This window comes from Syngnathoides biaculeatus, chromosome 17 (genome assembly GCF_019802595.1).
Source record: "Syngnathoides biaculeatus isolate LvHL_M chromosome 17, ASM1980259v1, whole genome shotgun sequence".
Lineage (NCBI taxonomy): Eukaryota > Metazoa > Chordata > Actinopteri > Syngnathiformes > Syngnathidae > Syngnathoides > Syngnathoides biaculeatus.
In genome coordinates this window covers 12,110,235-12,132,424 of record NC_084656.1, presented here as the reverse complement: position 1 = coordinate 12,132,424, position 22,190 = coordinate 12,110,235, and the positions used below count along the sequence as shown (strand labels likewise).

The 22,190-nt window shown below is 41.0% G+C and overlaps 1 protein-coding gene across 1 annotated transcript; it reads right to left on the bottom strand.

The window, feature by feature from the left end:
• Positions 1-1,129: 1,129 nt before the first annotated feature.
• fgf10a (fibroblast growth factor 10a) lies at positions 1,130-21,330 on the bottom strand. Its single transcript, XM_061801257.1, has 3 exons — positions 20,158-21,330; positions 5,841-5,944; positions 1,130-1,712 (listed from the first exon to the last, which is right to left on the bottom strand). Exons 1-3 carry the CDS (start codon positions 20,618-20,620, stop codon positions 1,512-1,514), a joined length of 768 nt encoding a protein of 255 aa, XP_061657241.1. The 5' UTR covers positions 20,621-21,330; the 3' UTR covers positions 1,130-1,511.
• Between the last annotated feature and the right edge of the window lie 860 nt (positions 21,331-22,190).

Genomic DNA, 22,190 nt, shown 5'->3' with positions numbered 1-22,190 from the left:
TTCTCCGGGCACTTCGGTTTCCTCCCAAATCCCAAAAACGTGCAACATTAATTGGACACTCTAAATTGCCTCTAGGTGTGATTGTGAGTGCGGCTGTTTGTCTCCATGTGCCTTGCGATTGGCTGGCAAACAGTTCAGGGTGTACCTCGCCTTCTGCCTGTTGACAGCTGGGATAGTCTCCAGAACTTCCGAGGGAAAAGCGACTAGGAAAAAGGTTGGATGGATGGATGTTTAAAACATGTTTTGCCAACAATATTAATGTAATGTACAATCCACCCTCCTTTTTTGTATATTTCTTATCTCATTACAGTTGCTGGTTAATTGGAATTCATCCCAGCTGATTTTGACGAAGAGGCAGAGCCCATCACGAACTGGTCGGCACAGGTAGACAAGCATCCCCCAGAGTGCCCGGAGAGAACCTACACAAGCAAAGGAGAACATGCAAACTCCATGCAGGAAAGCAGAATCTGGATTCAAATCCCCATCCTCAGAATTGTGAGGCTATCACGCATCCCAGAAATATGGTATTGGATGATGTTGTTGTAGTAGTAAATTACAAAATACAACTATGATTTTTGGAGGTTCACTCTCGGTTGTTGCCAAAAAGCTTCGCAAGTTAGCATCGTCCATCTGTCTAGTTGGTGTACCAGCTTCTGATTTGGGCTGATTGGGCTGAAATTTGCCAAAGTGGCTGCATCAAACCACAAAGGGCTTTATTCATGCACCCTGTAATGATAAACATGTCGATCAAATTGGGGCTAATATGGCTGGGGCTAATCTTTTCTGACACTCCAGAGAACTCTACTCATTTAAATCCGTCATGTTTTTGGACCTCTAAAACACATTCTGTACATTTTCACCTGGATTTTTGCACGCATTTGCAAGATTTGGTGGGTTTGCATATTTTGAGGTCCCCCCCAAACAGCAATTATTACCTCAAATCATCATCCCAATCATCATTATCATAAACATTACTAACAATCAGGCCTAAATCTATAAATGACTCAACACAGGATCCCAGTTAAGGACAAATATATATAAGTATATTTATTCAGTTTTAAAATGAGTAGTATTTAAAAAAAGAAAAGAAAAGCATAAATGATTGAAGAAAAGACAATTGCATTTTTAGCACGCATTTGTTCTTTCAGTTAAATACTACACAAAATAAATAAATTCAAAGGAAACTTTTGATGGAGCTTGAGTTATTTGGTTTGCTGGTCTGGTCACCTTCTGCCTTCTTTTTCTTCTCATCTCCTTTTGTGTCACTTACCGAGCACATCATTTATTATTCTCATATGTCCTACTGTGCTAGAATTCATTTATAAGTTAGACCCGAAAATATTACATACTGTACATTGTATAGTAATATATCTTTTTAAAAATAGAAGTGTCCTAATATGACAGATGCAGAATGTCTTTATTTTTCCCTCCTTGTTGTCTCTTTTCCAAACAAAGTCCTCCTCCAGAAGCTCAGCATTTCCCACTGGCAGGACACACGGCGTGACCTCCCATCATCGGGGATGCACCACGATGGGCAAGAAGTGAGTGGTTGTGTTTTTCCTCCTGGTTTTCTTCCCCCTCACGGCCTTGCCGTTGCCGTTGAGTCCCACGAACATGTGCTTCCTCTTGTTGCGCCACTCCGCAGAAGCGTACGTGTTGTACTTGTTCTCTTCGATGCGCTCGATCAGGCGACAGTCAGGCCCAAAGTCCCTCTGTGGAGAAGACGCACGGGGATCAACGGTGACAGATGTGGAACGATGGATGAAAGAGCCAAAGACATTTTGACATTTCTTTGTGGGTTTTCGCTGAAAACATTTTGCACTGCGCCGCCAGTGTCAGTTTGACCTTATGTTTTTGTCTCAAAAGTATTATCTGTTAAATGGCTGCGATTTGTCGTACTACCAGAGATAAATTCCTGCATTTTTGACATACTTGGAAAATAAAGAGGATTCTGATTCTGACACCGGCATGATTGAATTTAGAAAAAAAACCCACCTTGAATACATAAATATGATCATAACTGCGTTCAAAATGTAGCCTATATTGCATTTCCTTTGAAATTAATGTTTTTTTTTATCACATTTCATTAATTGATCTTTTTCTCAGGGCAGCGTGGTGATTCATCTAGTAAAGCATTGGCCTCATAGCTCTGAGGACCCGGGTTCGATCCCACCCCAGCTTGTGTGGAGTTTGCATGTTCTTTGCGTGTTGGCGTGGACCCTCTACATTGTGATTGTGAGTGCAGCTGTTAGTTTCTATATGCCCTACGATCAATTGGCAACCAGTTCAGGGTGTACCCCACCTCCTGCCCATTGACAGCTGGAATAGGCTCTAGCAGTCCCGCGACCCTCGTGAGGATAAGCGGCTAAGAAAATGAATGGATGGATCTTTTTCTCCTGCAATTGGCAGCCAACCAGTTCAGGATATGGCCCATGTCTCAGGCAGAAACACACCCATGACCCTAGTGAGGATAAGCGGTATAGAAAATGCATTGGATAAATGGATATCTTTACTTGTAACTATTTTTTTTGTCCCTTACAGTCTAAGACAATCTATTTTGCTTTTGAAAAAACACGTTTTTGACGATTAATCAGCATGATGTCCTTGGCAGTTTCATCACGTTCAAAAGTCACACTAGAGGAAAAACACGTTCACTCAATCCAGATGCAAAAATATGAAACACCTCATAGCACAATCAATGGTTTGACGTTGATAAACACGCATTTGCATGTGTTACATGTGTAACGATTCATGAATATTCATTATGCCAGTCCCATGATAGCAAGTGACAGCGTAAAATTAAGAAATTGGACATCGTGTCATATCTCATAGCACATGTTGGATTAATCAAGCATTGTTTTTGGCATGGGTTTTCTGTTACAATGGAAAAGCAACCAAGCTGAACCCAAAAGGTCCTAATTGCACGTATTAATCTGGCAATAGAATGAAGCAACGATTTCAATGGATGCCTCCCAGATAAAGAAGTTAGTGTTGCAGAGCCATCGAGTGTAATCAAATGCCAGCCCTTCAGGCCTGCGCAAATGCAGCTTGTGTTGCAGTCAGAGCACAAGACCACGTCATGGGAATTCGTTTGGGGGGGGGGTGCAACAGAATGCCTCTTTTTCTATTCGATCGGGTGTCATTTCATCTGCGCCGCTGCAGTCGCCCCACTGGGGCAAACGTGAGTATTTGCCTCTTTCACACTCAGGGAGGAGAAAAGAGATGAAACAGGGATTGTACCCCACCACTCCCCCAAAGGAATTGAAGGGAGAATAGAGACGGTGGAGGATTGTGTTTCCTGTGAATGGAGAAAATTCACATTGACTAACTTGACTTCCTGTTGCTGGAAGATATCACCAGTTTGGATTGGTAGCACACTGAAAATTGGATGTTTTGTTGCAACATTCAAACAAGGGTTACATGAACTGAAAACATTCAGGTTGAACTTTGAGGCTACATGTAAATGAATCATTTTCTTTGAATCAAATGTGATCATTACTTCCAAGTTATGCACTATCGTTTTAATTGTTATCATTTCAATCATTGTAGATATATAAAATTGGCCATAATGTTGGTTTTGGCAACTATAGGAAAATCTTATGGGAGCCAACATAAAAGGTCTCCTTTTAAGCAGGGTTGTATTATTTTTTAATAAATAATCATTTTCAGACTATCCATCCATCCATCCATCCATCCACTTTCTTTGCTGCTTATCCTCACGAGGATCGCGGGAGTGCATGAGCCTATCCCAGCAGTCAATGGGCAAGAGGCGGGGTACACCCTGAACTGGTTGCCAGCCAGTCGCAGGGCACATCGAGACAAACAGCCGCGCTCAAAATCACACCTAGGGGCAATTTACAGTGTCCAATTAATGTTGCGTGTTTTTGGGAAGTGGGAGGAAACTGGAGTGCCGAGAGAAAACCCATGCAGGCACGGGAGAACATGCAAACTCCATACAGGGAGGGGCGGGATCGAATCCGGGACCTCAGAACTGTGTGGCCAACACTTTCCAGCTGCTCCACCGTGCTGCCTATTACGTGGATTGTGTTAAAAGATATTTTTCATCCCTGTTCTGGTTATAAAACTGTCACATCTGACAACGGTAATTATTAAACCCTTTCAATATGTGTGCTTTCAAAACTGAATTGGGGCAAACAATAAAGTGCTTGACTGAGGTGAAATTGATTCAATAACCAATTAGATTGTTGTCAGACACAAATAAATGAGTAACTGGTTCCGTTCAGCTGTGAGAACTGTGCCAACTAGTCGTCCACCTTATAGATTTCAATTTAATATTAATAAATACAGCTCGATACTGTGCTTGTATAGGATCTCATTAGATTGAGAAATTAATGCTGATTTGTATGTGTGTATACATATGTAAAGTAGTAGTATAGGTGTACAGTCTTGTAAAATTCACAGATTGCCACTTTACTATTTTATTTGGAAATTGTTGTTGGAATGAAATGGCATCAGTTTTATTTTGAAATTCTCCTTTGAAAGAGGAAATGCCGCTTGTGGAAAAAAAGTGGTTAGTCCACAAACGAGAGAAAGATCATTAATTGTCTTGGTAAAATATGCTAAAATATACATTCTGTTCATCATGTTTAAACGACTTGCTCAATATACTATGTGTATGTTTTGGAACACGTAATTTGTGCAGTGTTAGGTGAGCAGCTGGAGAGTTTTGCCAACGTTTGACGTTTGACTGCACAAGTGGGTTTAGCACACATGTCTCAGGAGAATCGACAAACTTTAGCATTTCACCTTTGAGGAGCTTCAAAGTTCACTTCCCGAATTCATGCATTCGCTGGTCACTAAATGGAGCAGGAGGTCATCCTCAAGCCATCACAACTCCCACTCAAAGGAGGGACTATTTATTTTTGTTGCTATTTTTGAGTAAAGGGCCCAAAGAGTTTTGGGCAAGACCAAATGTCCACTGACTGCAGTATAAATTTATTCAGGCAATTTGACTGATATTTTTTCATGATTTGAACTTGTGGCCAAAGTTGAGTTTAGCCCCGAATTCTTAAACCACTCCCATATTGTTGTATGTTTCTGTCAAATAAATGTTTATTCATGTGTTAAAAATTGACTTCTTCATATTGTTGTTTTTTAAAACAAACAATACTGCATATAATATCCAAAGAGATCACAAATTATTTTTACTGTGTGGAGGATATTTACCACTTGAAAAATCACAGTTTGGTTTGTTTTCGAGTGAACAGAAAAAGGTTATTTCTCTTTGCAGTTGAATGGATAGGTTTCCAATTACTCCAACTTGTGTATCATAGAGGTCAGAGAACACAGGTGATGGGTGAAATGTGAAGTTGTTTTCGATCGTGAAGTTATCTGATTGGTCTAAGGACTGTGGTGGTGAAGTCATTGGAAACCTATCAGTTCATATGAAGGAGTACTCAGTTCTCTTTTTGGTCCATATCAGTTATATTGGGGAGCTCAGGCAATACAATGAACATACCGAGTAGCAATACGGTTCTCAGTTTAAGAGCATCCCGGCAAAGGGACAAAAAATGTTGTGCCGATCACCATGAGACACAATAAAGAACTCTCAAATATAGCCTCTCTTAATGTTTTTCATTTGATTGTTTTATATTTATGGGCTAGAGGTCAACCAAGGACATCCAGTCCAAAGGGATTCTTGAATAGTTTCTGTTCACATTATATAGGTTAACTGAACTGAACTAGACCAAGACATCTCTTGGGGCAATATTAGGTCACACATCACATGGATTCAGAACAAGTATGTGTTTGCAAGCGTGAAATACGGTGTTAAATTCATTGGGTTTGGTGAAAGTGGCATGATTAGGCCACAAACTTACCGCGCCGTACAGCTCTCCCTTCTTGCTGATGGCCAGATAGTAGTTACTGCTAAGGCCCCTGATGGCCACAACTCCCACATCCACGGACTTGATTTCCAGGACACCTAGTGGACAGAGACCACCTTTTTGTCAGAGATTGGCTCATCACATGATTTGGACATTTATGCAAAAGACGACAAGGAGCAAAATTGAATAATGTTTTTCAAAGAACAATGACAAGTGACAGGAAACATTCATGTTGACGTTCAGAAAATCTTAAAGACATTTTGGAGCAGGTGAAGAGTTCTTAATGAAAAGTTTTTCCTTTTCTAAAACGTGCGCTTTGAAAACCGTTTTCGAATGTTTACGTTTTTCAAAGCACTTTTTCTAAAATGGACCAATAACGAAGCATAATTTCTATCAGTTCAGTTGTCAGTCCAAAACATTGCCTTGTAATGGGTCCTTGAGATTAAAAAGTGTTGCTTTCGTAAGATATGTAGATTTCAGTCCTCAAGTGAACCTTAGCCCATCTTTTATCAATTGTCATCAAGTAAACCTCGAGAAGAAATACACTGACAAAACTTGGTGTTTTGGGATGTTTGTATCCATGCATGAATTAAAAGGCTCCTCAAATCCATGGAATTTAAGCCCTTTTTACCCTTAAACCTTCCCCTAATGACGCATTCTCTGACCTTATACTTACATATTTTATTTATAATGAATCAGGTGCAGACAATCTATTTAGCACAGGGTGTCCTTGTGTGGTTGTAACTTGAACAGCAAGTATGCTTCACGCTAGATGTGTTTACCCACAGAGAGTTAAGAACTATGTGTTATGAGATATACTAGAGCTGATAATAGACGCAGTGATGCTCACGAGGACTGTTGTGTCTTTACTTGTGTTCTATTTGTAAGCGTGTGTGCGAGTTTAATGTTGACAAAAAAGGCCGAAAGCAGTGTGTTCTCAAACATTTTACATTAAGAATCGCTTAAAAAACACACTTGACACAGTTTAAAGTTGACAAAAATGGCTGAAAGCTGTGTGTTCTCAAACATTTTACATTACGAATCGCTAAAAAACACACTTGACACTCCAAGTACCACCAACTGTAGTGTACTTAACCCAAGTGTCTATCAAAAATGAGGTTTTATTCATGAAAAGTACATTGAACATAATTGTAAGCCACACTGTAACATTATGCGCAGTTTGAAAATTAAATATAGGGACATGAAAATCGGTGTCTATAAGTTTTGTTGAAATGTCTTCTACATAAAAATTTTGTTAAAAGTTTTTCAGGATCACATGCAAATGTGTTATAACATAATGTTTGTATATATTTAATTTTTTTTTTTTAATGTACCACGATAGGGAGGCTGTATAGTAAAATACTGAGAAACCCTGGCGTAAATTGCTCAATTTACAATACTGTCCATAAGATTTATACCAGCTTGACTCACAATCAAAAGATAAATGACTTCCCGCATTAAAGAAAACATCAGTGATGTAGGACGTGAAATGTTTTTCTTTTCTTGAAATGCCAGCTGTCTTTCAATACTTTTGAGGTGTTTCTGCAAGCTTCATGACAGACTTCCATGATTTACATTCTGTAGGCAGAACTAAAAAAAAAAAAAAAAAAAAAAATCACGTTACTTACTTCTTCACAAGTGAACCCCAGTCTTGGTTCCCTCCTCGGCCTGGCCCGTGATGTTACAGTCGGACATCATAGCGGCCCCTTGCCCCCTGCCCATTTGTTGCTTTGCTCGCTGGCTGTGCACCCTGGGACTGAGGTGTGAGCCAGGAAAAAAACATTTCTCCGTCTAATGTTTGTTTTTCTGACCAGGGGAGCGTATGTATGCAGGCGAGCCCATGAACGGGATGGAGAGAAGCGTTACGCCTGCCAGACTAGCAAGAGGTCACGGCTTACGTATCGGTTTTCAAGCCTGAACCAATTATTGGTTTAAGCAGTGGTCAGCGGTGCCTTCTTTTCTCACTCTAAAGTCTGTTACACCGTGCCATAAAACTATCAGGGCTTTCAGAGGATTAGCTGGAGTGGCCTGTCGGGAGAAACCTCGCAGGCGGACTACAGTATAGGAAGGCAGGAATTGGTGAGTTAGAGAAAGAAAAAAAAGTACCGTAGTGTGACCTGAGGCTGATTCCATTGACGTTAAAATACACAGTACTGTAAAACTAAAATAATGAAGGCTATTCATTTTCTTCACCTAAAGTTGTTCCAACACTTTTTTTTTAAATCACAAGATCAAAAATAAAAAGCAGACCGCTACAGTACAGGGGATCTTTGTTTTAGGATGTATTTGTGCTACTACGTTGACCTCGTAACTTAAACCTGGACGTGGATTGCGCCATAACACAGGAAAATCATATTACTACTTTGAATATTTGCATGTAAAACATTTTTAGGCCATAGGGTCCAGCATGTCTTTGACCCTAGTGAGGATAAGCAGTACGGATAATTAATGAATGAATGAATGCTATGTAGTATTCCAGGTTTTTTTTATTCCTTTCTGTAGCACCAATGCTCTGTGACCACACTCTAGGCATCCACACAAGCGTCACTCAATTTCAAATTTATTTTTTATTGTCGTGATTCTATCTTTGGCTTTCTGAGAAGCAGATTGAGTGCGCCAAGCAGCGTTATTTTGTCCCAAAATTTACTATCAGTGACATTGTAATGGTTTGAATAGCTTCAGAAAATATCACTAAGAGAGAGAGCTGCAGATGCAGATAAAACTGAGTGTAAAGAAGAAAAAAGTTTAGCTTGAATAAGCAGTCTTCGCAGTCAAATGTCCTTTTTTTCATGCTTTTTTTTCTTTCCATCTTTCTTTCTGACCTCCTCCTCCTTTTTTTGTAATGTCTATCCTACAGTCTCAGGGTGATTTGTGTAATGGCACAAAGTTTATAAATTCCTTTCAAGAAAAAAATGTGGTCTTTCCTCGTGCATGTTCATGACTTTCTACACATGTTTCATTGTATTTAAAGTACTGAATTAAAAGGGTTTGTTGGTGGTAGGAGCACAGATGTAAACTATTATTTTTGGCTTGCTTTATTGAAAGATAGTCCGCAAAGCATCTTGACACCAGTCCATTTCCAATATTCCCATCAATAATAGTGTATTTTTGCAGATCCCCAAAAGCATTGTCTTGGCTTGTAATGAGATCATTCGTCAAAGTGACGTGCATAAAAAGCACCACAACGCATCTCATCCATCAGCCTCAAAACGTTCTGTCCTCCCCGAGCGAAGCAGACGTTGCTATGACGAGTCAAAAAAAGGTCTGTCGGTGCGGTGCTAAAGGGCTGCTCCACCTGTTCAAACCCGGCCGTCTCCATTAGACTTTGATGTGGTTTGTAGAGAACCAAAGCAGCAAACCCTTTTATGGCCCATTCGCCAGGAGCAGCCCGTCTGCTTGCTGCAGAGTTAAAAGTCCACTTTGTAATAAAAGGCTTGGATTTCAACAAAACTGTTTACACCAAATGTAACAACGCGTTTAACACACGTACACAAAATGCTCATCTGCTGCTTTTTTTTCTTCTTCAATGTTTTTCTTTCTCAATCTTAATAAACCCAGTCAACACCTCGCCTTTTTTCATTTCATGCTCCTTTATGTGGTCTTATTTCTAAAAGGGGCCATGAACTCCCTCCATGTGCCTTCTGGATCTCATCCCAGCGCCTTAATTATCTATGTTTTAAAGGCTAAGAATAAACACAAATACTGTAGCTCAAGGTTCACCTAATCGGAAAGGCATGGCAAGGCATCCTCCACTAAATAGACTGCCTGTTGCCATAAAGAGGAGCTGGAGGCTTCGACTTGTAGCCAAATCCCTCAACACCACGGCCCACATCAAATATGTGACATGAACTGAGATTTGTTAGCAGAATAAAGCTATTTTATTCGACATTTTTGTTTATAATGTGGCACAATTACGCAAGCATCCCAAATCATAGCTGACGTCAAGCCAATGTCTTGAAAATCAGTAGCCCAATATGATCACAGCAGAGGGTGAATGTCACAATCCTGAAAAGGGAGCAGGAGTCATTTGAAATCATGCTGGAAGTGTAGTCGTTGCAAATTTTTCATTAATAGCTTCAGAATTTGTTGCAGTGGTCAGGTTTTGGTGTGGTTGTTCAGACAGAGACCATAATCTGCTTGGCCTGGCGGTATTTTGGTTTGATCATAAATTCGAACGACCACATTTCTCTCTTGACTCTCCGACTCAACCTTGTCATCAAAAGACGTCATTCATAACTTTGTCATCTGCAGGTAAACGTGAAGAGGTATGCTAGATAAAATAGTAAGTGCATATCCATCAATCCATTTTTCTGAGCCCCTTATCCTCACAAGGGTCACAAGAGTGCTGGAGCCTAGCCTAGCTATCTTCAGGCAGGAGGCGGGGTACACCCTTAACTGGTTCCCAGCCAATTGCAGCAATTATTTCATGTTGCTGGAATGTTTGGTGAATTTTCAGGTGGTGTTTTTTTTTTTTTTTTTTTTAATGTGGTCAAGTGAAATGCCTCATCGATCCAAATGAGCTATAGTAGAGACTTTCTTCATATGTAGAACAGTATGATGATGACATCCCATTTCTCAGACTGCTTATCCCCAATAAGGTCACAGCCATGCTCGAGCCTATCCTGGCTGTCTTTGGGCGTGAGGCGATTTGCACCCTAAATAGGTCACCAGCCAATCCCAAGACACATAAAACAAACAAGGATTCTCAAATTCACACCTACGGGCAATTTAGACTCCTCAATTAACCCACCCTGGGTGTTTTTTGGGGTGTGGGAGGAAGGTGAAGTACCCAGAGAAAACGTACACAAGCACGGGAAGAACGCGCAAACTCCACAAAGATGAGGCCGGATTTGAATCCAGGTCCACAGAACTGTAAGGCAGATCTGTTCACCAGTTGTCCACCGTGCTGTTTAAACTTGATTCCAACATTTGTCCTCTAATTGGTTCGAATCAAGCATCACTTTCCCACCACAACTGACCCTTGTGCGGTTTAGTCTGGACCACCTCGCTCTGTGACCTCTTGTTTGGTCCGTTACTCCAGCTTGTTTACTTCACATTTGACTGAAAGAGTGGCGTGAACACAAGTGAACAGAAAACAGTAGGGTGTAAGTATTAAAGCACCACAAAACTCAAGTATTTTTACATTGGTAGAGCAATGCAGCACTGAGAGTAATGGGAATGCAAAAGCCAATTAAGCAACGCGCACACAATAAAACATTGACGTATTGTTTGAAAAACGCTGTTTACATCGAAACCACTCATTGGATCAAGTTAGGTCTGTTGCGGTTTAGGGCATAATATTTTGTAAAGATAAATGAATGTGGTCAGAAAGCTGAATGAAATATTTTGTTTTCCGATTAAGATTGCACCCCCCCCTCCCCCACCCTCTTCCTATCACCAAACATCCTTCAAAAAGCTTGAGCTGTTTTCCCACAATCCCAAGGTTGGAGTGCAATGTACATTAAACAATTGAGTGATTTCATCTTGAAGATTGTTTTTCGGACCAACCATGATTGTATTTGACACGGAATGTGCAACAGAGCTCTCTTGAATTGTATTTTTTCACATGGCTGGATTCTTCATGTTTTGTGTCATTCCTAAACTGAATGCGTTAAAAAAAAAAAAAAAAACCCTCAATTTATTCTGAAACCACACAAAACAAAATAGGAGCGAAAGTCCTATGTTTGAAATCCCAGAGATCAGTTGTCCACTCATTGTTAGATACCCTGCATCGCCTGACTCGTATACTGTAAATTTAGATGACCTTCCTGATTGCTGCAGGACCACTGCCAGCTGTGTCACAGAACACACCTGTGCGAAAGCCATCATAATTTCCAGGTTTTGTTGATGGGTCATTGATAGAGAAGAAAAAAAAGTGTGACCACCGGATGTATTGCCATTCCTGTACCACAGTTCACTTTGTAATATGATAAAGTGCCAAAGCTGTTGGGTTCTGTCAAAACATTTCACAGGCCCTCCACGGGGGGAATTATGATTTTAGCAAATGTGCTGTGACTGTCATCTGCATTTCCCACATTTTTCGTTGGGCCTTGAACTGCCAGTCGCGGTCACATGTGTTGCCACTAAGCTTTCGAGTGTAGAAATTTGGTCATTTTACAACACAAATATGATGACTCAATAACTTTCTTCCCATCTGTATACTCTCTTCCCACATGTTTATATTATTTTCATCTTAAAAATGCTTTCGTAACTCTTAATCACTTTACCTTTGGTCTTTCAGAAATCTGGGCCACAAATATTTTTCTATGTTGCATTAGTAATTTGGACACAACAGATTTATTGACTTTCTTCTGGGTAAATTATAAATGCCTTCAAATTAAGTGATTATGATTTGTATGATCACATACATGCAAACTTGATCAACGCACAAACTTTTAATTTATTATTGAAAGTCAATGTACACTTTGCTTTTTGGTTTTTGTTGTAGATACCACGTGCATGGATGCAAGGAGGGATGTTGGAGAGCTCCCAAACAGTAATCTAGACTAGCATTGTTCAAACAAATGGTTGGCATTTATTTTAGTTTGTGGCAGCAGGACTCAATACAGGCTCCTTTGGTTCCAAAGCCCAAGTCATTAAAGATGAAGCTACTGGCAACAGAAAAAGTGTAAACCACAATGCGTCATTATTTTGCATGTTTTAACATCAGCATGAATGCCAAACCTTTGGGGTTTTGCTCTTTTTTTTTTTTTTACTCTGTTCACAGATTTGCTTTTTTTTACCTCTGACGTTTTTTTTCAGGCTACACAATAACACATTTGAAGCAATAGTATGTAAATGAACCATACGTTGACTAAATTATTTGACCCAAGGGCTGTGTTCGGATGAGTTTTCAATCAAGATCTGCATGAAACAAAATAAGAAAAGTTATTAACTATGGCTAATGTTCGCATACATTGTCGACGTAAACAGGTTAATTAGCTGGCATTCCTGCCTGCGCTATTCTTCCAGGCCGGCTGTCCAGATGCTTGCCTGGACTTAAGTCAGAGCCCTCAGCGCTAACTTTGATGACTCCATTAAGAGCCTCACTTTCATGCAGGCGGGGGCGTTACGATGGTGAGGGAATGTCGGAGAGCGGGAAGCACATGGTGTCTGCATGGCAGCCGCCCTGGACCTTATCCATCACAGATGCTGTTCTTCACCTCCCACTGCTTGACTGGCCATTAATTGTGCCGCTTCACATACGCCACTTTGTAACAACAGTGATACTTTCAGTGTTGCGCTTCCAATGCGAGGAGACAGACGAGGGGGTTAAAAGTATAAATCACTTCAAGTAATGGCTTCTGCAAGGCACAGCACTTTAGCTTATGCTAACTAGAATTTACACTACACCCTGATTAGTGAAATGTAAGAAAGCAGCGCAGAAAAAGGAATATCCTGAAAACTACGGCTATGCTTGACTGTAAATATCTCTTGTGACTTTACTGTAACCAATGCGATATCTCTGACTTTTGTCAAACTGGGTGATTTATTTCTCTGACAGCTTCACATTTTTGGATTGTCAAGGCAGTGTCGTGATGGGCCAAGAATCTTTCTGAATTGGCAGTGTGTTTATAAATCAAGTCAATGGGACTGTAAAACATCAAGTATGAGAACCTTCACATGCTACTGTGCTCAGAAATCCAACTTGTCAGTCAAATAGTGTGTAAAATACGGTATACCACTAAAATTCTTAAACGTGTTTTTGGGCTTAATATCATGAGCGTCTCCTCCCAGTCCTGCCTGTTTACATTATGATGACAGACTGCAAGAATCCTGAGCATAATCTAAACAATAAAAGGGCTTTCCACCAACTCAACATTCTTTGGCATAATAATCAACTTTTGATGCTTCTGCCTATTTTCTGATCCGAGTCTGCAGTACTCCACTCGGTGCACCACCTCAGAAATGTGATTTTATGCATGACAGCATTCAAAGTAGATGACCCTGATCAAACAATACCTCTGTAACAAGGGACTCCCTTTACTTCATGACAAAGCAGTCAGGAGAATTAAAATAGCACATCTGAATCTATCACATACTCGTTGCAGGCAGGTGATCAAAAATAACTTTTTTCATTTTTTTTTGCTATTAATCATACAACCAACAACTGACCAATTTGTCATTTCTAAATGCGGCAAATTTCAAACCAATCCTTCATTTTCATGTTCGGCGGTCTTGACTGAAGTCTCTGCATGTTGGTCACAATAAACACACACAACATTCTTACTTGCAAGGATGATCAGTATTGTGTGCCTTTCTTTTCTGAGCGTATTCAATGGTGATTGTCTGGCAGGTTCCAGTAAAACAAAAGTGGTCACGAATCAGAAATGGCATAATTCGATCCAGACTTCAGCTCTGTTTTCAAAACAAGAAAGTTCTATGCCTTCAAAACGGTTTAGTTTGTTTTAAACTTTTCGATGAAGACTGTCAGATCATGTAAAATTTATGAATTGCTTTAGTAATTTTTTTTGTGTTTCCCGAGCAATGCTCTCCGTGAAGTTAATTGCTTAAGAAATAGGGAACGAATTAGTGGCTAGTCAAAGCATTTGATAGCAAGACACCATGCAATATGATCTTTGCGGCTAGTAGCAGTATAGGGATGACATCGGTGGAGTCTGCGAGAACACGGGAATGTTCTGATGATCTCATAATGGCATAGCTGCGTTTTACGCAGCTACACCATTACATATTACTTGTTTATTTGGACCTCCTTGGTGTAAAGTATAATATTTTGGTTCTGATTAAACTGAGCCCTCCGATTCGCTAGACACCATTGCAGGGTGTTACAGTCACTGTGATTTGACGAACGAGTAAGCGCCCGCGTGCCATCGCACTCGCAAATCTGCACAGTCAAGCACGAAAAATCACACCTGTAAAATTTGCTACAAGTAGAAATACATAGATATTGAAAGAGGTCGCTTATTTTGAGTAGTCTTGGCCAATGTTCCCTCTAAGCTGAACCGTAGCCTGATGTCTTGTTTTTTTTTTTTTTAACACTGAACGAGCTGCTGCTCAGCCTACTTCTACTTCCTAGTTTACCTGACACCACCCCCTCCGCTCTTAAAGGAGTACACTCAAAATTACAAACACAACACACACCTGCAACTTTATATCTGTGTGCACAACTGGTGGACCACACCTGTAACTTTATATCTGCAGGCATGACTGAACACAACCGTACATTTTTCAAAAGTGAGTGGCCTGCCTCCTGGACAATGTCAGCTGGAATAGGCTACAGGTCACTAGCGACCCTAATTAGGACAAGCGCTACTGTAAATAAAATGGATGGATTAATAATTAGAGTGATAGTAGCAACAGAATCTACAGTATTTATCCAAAGTTGCTCTGAGACTAAAGGTATGTTCGCACACCACACTAAGCCAGATTTTTTTTTTTTTTTTGTTCAATGTGACAATTTTTTCACGTCAATGTGAACATTACAATTAATATTTTTTTCAAGTCATATATATATATGTGTGTGTGTGTGTGTGTGTGTGTGTGTGTGTGTGTGTGCAATGTGACGTCCTCGTTTCTCACCAGCATCTTCGATTCAAAATAGAAGTCGCATTTGTAAAAAGGCTGTAAAAAGATTGGATTTGCAGTGTAAATTTTGTTAAAATGAATCAAGAATCATTTATAGGATTCTTAATCAATTAATCAACTATTCCACCATGGCAGCCATACCCAGTCAATATTTGTCTCTCAGCACTCAATTAGGTTGACTAATGTGCTTTACAACCGCTGCAACATAAAAGAAAATATACCGTAACTCTCCTGGTTAGTGTCAGAGGAGCAGATGGAGCAAATATAGGAGGAAGCATGCAGGTAGTTTGGGTTTAGCGTATGTTTTCCTAGCACAGCTGAATGTAATTGTTGACTTTGGCTGGTTTTGGACGACAATGAGGGTTTCAGTATTTTCGGAGCAGGCTCGGACCGTGACGTTTGCGCACCACTTCAGTTTACTCAGAGAGGAGTCCATGAAGATGTCAAAGTAACTTTGAAGCAAAAGCAATGCTGACACTAACCTCTGCTACATCTCATAGCTCCTCATAACTCTCTTTTATGGGCCACACTGATATGTTTTCCCAGGAGAACTCTAAACACGCTCATCAAGCAGAGACAAGGGCAAAGTGGACCATCAATGTAACAGAATAAAGACTCATTAGACTCATTTTAGGAAAATATTGGACAATGTAAGAAGATAAGGCATGCGGTATTTTCAAATGACTTCCCTGCGGTCATTGGACGTTTGGATTAAAAATAATGAAATAAATTTAATTAGGAATTAACTTCGTAGTGTCCTGCAAGTGATTATTGATTTTAGGTTTGTACTTCATGTATTTTTACTTGAAGTAACAGTGTGAACACAGCAGTTGTACAATTCGGCATGAGAGCACAATTTTTAAGGAAAAAAAATGGATTCCAGACAAGTTCAGATTCGTTTTGTGGGTGTTCGTGTAAATGTACCTCGCTACGGACAAAGATAAGTTAACTGCAAGTGTTTGAGTCATTTTTTATGACCTTATTCTAAATGAAAGACCAGTCACAATAAGAGTTATTTAACAAGAATGTCTTTAATTTTTCTGATAGCATTGGGTAACCATGTGTTAAGTGATTCACATTTTAATGTGTTACGATTGCGGCAGATCGTGCGCGGCTAATAACTAGCTGCTCTCGGCATGGTGTGCAGTTGTGGAGCCGTCAGGCCGGTATGGAAGTAAATAAGTGACACCAGGATTTGAATTTGAAATGCCACAGAAAACAGGATTTGAAATTTGAAATGTAAAGTGATCACATTTTAAATAGTTATATTTCAGCGTAACTTTTCAATCTTGATAATTCAACTGGCTACCGTTTGCTGTCTGAAATTCAACCGGCTACAATTCGCTGTCTAAAATTCACCGTCTGTGCCAGCAGCCAGGGTTACTTCAGGTCAGAACCAAACACCCAGCCAATCGCAGTTAGGCTTTCTTAGTCACGTGACGTCATATACTAAGAAAGCGTAACCGGATTGGCTGGCTGTTTGTTTCTGACCTGAAGTAACCCTGCCTGGTGGCACAGAAGGTGAATTTTAGACAGCAAATTGTGGCCAGTTGAATTTCAGACAATGAATTGTAGCCGGTTGAATTTTAGACAGCGAAGTGTAGCCAGTTGAATTGTTAACATTGGAAAGTTATACAGAAATACAACTATTGAAAATGTGATCACTTTAGATTTCAAATTAAAATCCTGTTTTCTGTGGCATTTCAAATTCACATCCTGGTGGCACTTATTTACTTCCATAATTCGGGCTTTACTTGGAGGGCACATTGCAGAGGCACTGTATCCCAACTAGGGAAGATAACTTTTTTGGGTTGTAGGCCTAGTTTGATGTCCCACTGCACGATCTCATGGTAGAGATGGCCCATGTCATTATCACACAAAAAAAAAAGAAAAAAGAGTGTCAATTTCCCCGAGTAGCCACTGAAGGTATTTGATATTTCAATATAGTAGGGGAGGTCTGACTCACGCTAGGACCTGGTTGTGTCGGTCCGCCTGTGTATTATCACTGCTCAAAATGTCTGGACAAGTGAGTTGGTGAAAAACTGTTTCATGATACATCTCATCAATCCAATACTTAATTGTTCTCAGTTTTTGTACGTTTTCAGCACCAGGTTATATTTTGTTTTCGTAAGTACACCGGTAATTTGAATCATTTTGACATTGTTATTCTCACACTTGCTATACATTTTGTAAAATTTGAATTTGCTCCACCATTTAACAAACACGAGTCACAAAAAGTGGTGCGCCAGATGGAGTAACTTTTCCATGAATGAATCTTGACTGTGGGTCATTAGCTAAGGGTCAAATGTGGGGGTGGGATCTAATGGGCCACACTAAAGTTATTAGCATGGAGGTGGAAAAACCTAAATTAGAACGTAAGATCCTCCATAAATTGGGCTGGATTTAAATTTCTTTTGACCAGTGGCATTCAAACATGCATAAGGGTAAGTTTTCAGTCTCGTCGGTAGTCACACATACACTGCTGACTATTATTGTAACGTGAGTTGATCACATGACTACATGTCGACCATACAGACTGCAAAGCCAAAGTGATGTACTTTTCTAAAATGTGACAATATGGTCAGTAAAATACATTTGTGCAGGATATTCTTGACCCTGGAGCTGGACTTAAAACATCTTCGTCACCTCTGACACCATCTAATGAATGCCCATTTGCACCCTGACCTTTTTGAACATTACCAGACTACAAGAGCTTACTAACCTGGACTGCAAAAGTCAACTCAAAATAAGGACTTGGCTCAACTTATAGAAGCTCAACACCTGAGATGGTGGAGTGCGGAGCAGAGTTGGTATGTTACATTACTGTGTGTGTGAAAGCTTGCTTCACGCTGTCTCACCAGCCATGTGTTTTTAATGAGCACAAATTCGGCCTCAAAAGAACACATTTTTGCATTTACAGTACACGCAGGCTTTTGAAGCTTTTGGCACCGGCGGCCACAATGCTACGTTACTTACATATATACATGAACGCATCTATACGGCTTTTTACAAACAATCTAATTGACAACGTAGTCCAGATGTGAGCGCACGTCAAGAAAAGGTCACGTGCCAAATGATCATGTGAAACATCACCACAACATCAGTCTTCTCACTCAGGGGATACAGCGGCATCTTTTTATTTGAAGGCAGCGATTTTGTTTGGAGCGCATGCTAAATAGCTGGAGGTGGTGCATTAGCGTAAACATACATGCAAGCTTGTGCACAGATGTCAACGCATGATTCATTCCGGGGAGATTCCGCCCCGATCGTGAAATGATTCCCACTTGTAGAAAGTGAGGTTAATATTATATATCTGAGATCATGCTGCGATTAGAATTTGATTTATCTTTTACTTTTCTAAACAAAACCCGTGATGGATTGGGCCTCTAATAACATTACTTGATGCTGTTATGGCATCAGTGACTTGTTACACCCTTAAAGCACTGTAGTGCATGTGTGCACGAATGTGTTTCTGTGTGTGTGTGTGTGTGTGTATGTGTGTGTGTGTGTGTGTGTGTGTGTGTGAGAGAGAGAGAGAGAGAGAGAGAGAGAGAGAGACTACAAGGCATGAGAAGGGAGGGAAAAGGACGCTAATTGAAATTCCTTCAGCCATGTCTAGCAGAGTCTTGGTGTCTGAGTGGCACACACACACACACACACACACACACACACACACACGCGCACACATACAGTCACACTCGTTTACACTGGTCCAGGTCCTAATAAAAGTAGGCTTTGCCATATGGAGGCCATGTGCAAGACTGGCCCCTCTGTGCCGGTTTGTATCTGCAAGTGTGTGTACTCGAGCGTGTGTGCTCAGCAGGAGAAGCTTGTACAGCGCTGCAGACAGATTCATTGAAACCTGTGACGTGTATTGAAGTGTGTGACTAATTTGAGGGATAATACGGCATGAAGACAACGACCCCCCACCTCAAAGTGGATTTTGTACAGATATTCTGTATAGGTAGAAGTTACCCATGATGTTATCTTTCAAGACTGTGGAGTGAACGCTGCAGTACGGTCTCCCTCCAAAATAACACTGGATGCACCCTGAGGCAATTGGGCTATTCTGAGACACACTGAGGTCAGAACATGAACTGTGTCAGATGTGTTTATGTCCATACAATATTTTTTAAAAATATTACTATAGATAGTGACAAATCTTTTAATCTTGTCAAAGTTGTATGGCATCCCTTATGTAATGGTGGTCACTTTTGTAACATATAATCATGATGTGTTTTCACTACTCCTACTATAACTATGGATAAGGAATTTATAGAAAACTACTATAATTGAAATATAGATTCCAAATTGAAGTAAAGGAGAGAGTTGATATAGCTGCAGAATAAAAATGGGCTTATGTGGAGCATGTCCTGCGTTACTCCGCATCCCGCAAAATTACTGTATGTGCTAGTTTAAGTAAAATTTTGCCCTTTTCGGTCGAGTGACTGAATGAATGGTCCAGCATTCAAATTGATAAGCACCAAATTGTGCATCTCAAGGGAAGCCCCTTTTTAAGGGTCGGGGATAATCACTGGGTTTAAGAGGTTTCCTCAGAGATGAATGACATTTCAGGTCATTTTTAAATTGGATCCAGTGCTGCTTTGTTTTGTCTCCCCAGCGAACTGTTTTTATTTATACCCCAACCGGAGCACATCTTTGGCAGTACAGATGCATATGAACAGGATGTGCCTGGATACTATGCTTGGAATTCACTGACAAAGTCATTTTAAATCTACTGAGCTTACAAATATAAGTGACTTACTGTAAGGGTCATCCTCACTTTTGGTGCCATTGACTTTCCCTTTCTTGTCAATGCGGAGGAAGAATTTCTGGTAGGAGAAGAGTTTCCGTCGGCGCACGTCTCCCTGCAAGTGGTTGTAGCTGCTGCGCACGTGGCGCCCCACCACGGTGCCTGACGAAGATGACGACGACACGTTGGTCGCCCGTGGCAACCTGGCGGAGGAGGCGTGCAGAGGTGCCGGTGAGGAGGAAGATGGTGATTCCTGTGAAACAAAGGGGAGTGCTGGGCTTCTTCCTCCAGCATGGTGGCTTTGGTTGAAACTCTGCGGCGCAGGAGAAGACAGGGACGAGGACGGTCCAAGCAGGAGGAGCAGGAAAAGGAAGGCAAAGGAGAGGAGGTGCGGTGGGGTTTTGTGGTGGCTGTGGCGGGGGTAGGAGGAGAACCAGGCGACCGGTGCACCTTGTATCACTGTCCATCTACACATGGTAGTGGAGCTGGAGGAGCTGTGGAGGTGCTCAGGGGCTGGGGCATGCTGAGCTGGCGGCTAGGGAGAGGGTACAAGAGTGGGAGAAGCCCCCCTCCCCTGCTAACAAACGTGCTTTTTTTTTAGGGGACCCACAACTTCGACTCACGTTGCTTAACTTTCGAGAAGCTGTCGGATGTGAGGGGACCAGAGTGGTGGACTTGCTTCTCTGTTCACTCCTCAGAAGCTCTTTAGGAATTTATGGAGAGCCATAAGTCAAATCGTGCACAGCTTGAACAACTGGGAGGCAGAGGAGGGGGGCACCTCCGTCCTCCCGTCAAATACTTTACTCCCGGTTTCCTCCCTCCAAACGAGCTTAAAAGTCCTTGTTAATACACAAAATGTTCACTCATATAGCATTAAACTCAAGTACACACGTGGTGCACTCTAGTCCCAGATGATGGATACGATGTAGTTGAATGACGCTCCACTTCTTCCTTATAACTCTAAAACATTCAAGCAAATCACACACACAAATCAAAAAACAAAAAAAAAAGGTTCTGGTTAAATGTACTCTGCAATCCGACACAAAGTAGGCCAGGAAAAAAACAGAGGAAACAATCCAAAATATGTTTTCAAATGTTCCTTCAGCGCCTCTCTCTTGCACTCACTCCTTCAAGTGTGTGCGCTCAGAGCACTGCGTTGCCTCTTCTGTAGCTCCCTCTCTTTTTGGGCCCCCTCCTCTCTCTCTCTCTCTCTCTCTCTCTCTCTCTCTCTCTCTCTCTCTCTTGCTGTCTCTCTCAATTCTGTGCGTCTCTATCAGCAGACTTGGGCCTTGTCTCTGCTTTCACCTTATTTATCTGCTGCAGCCCCCCGCACCCCCCCCCCCCACACACACACACATGTCATCTCTGAGTGTGATTGGATGTCTATGGAGACCACTAGGCTTTGAAGAACTGTGGTTATTTGTGTGTTTGGTTGAGCGGGAGGAGGAGGGCTCATGTGACACACCCCTCTTTCTCTTTCCCTCCACCTCGTTTTTCTCTCTACTCCCATCACCAGACCAGAAAACATTCCTCCTATTTCTTAACTAATTTTTCTGTAATTCATGGAGTGAGGAATATGCTGAATGTACTGGAGTTGGAAAGCGACTACTTTTCTCTCCATGAAGCTTCGGTGAGTGTTGTGTGAGGGAGCCCGCATCCCAATGCTCATTAAGCACTTTTGGGATGAATTAGCATTAAAAAAAATTTGCCAGAGACCTTTCAGGTCCAGTGTCAGTGATTAATTGACAGAATTTCCATTCCAAAAAACGCCTTCTTGTCTACATTCACTTTCAGATCTGTTCTCTGCAAATTTGTATTTGTGGACTTATGTGACTGTTTCTCTTAGTAAAAACAGTTTCAGTTAAATTGTGAGCAGGAGTTTGCAAATACCGCATAGTTACCAAATATCACAGAACATTTTGTAGGAGTGGCTCAAAGGCAAGGAAGAAGCCTATCCATTTTTTTTTTTGATGGAATTTGTATTTTATTTTTTATTTTTTTTTACCATTTTGGTGGAAAACTGGCCCGAACGGCTGACTGACAGT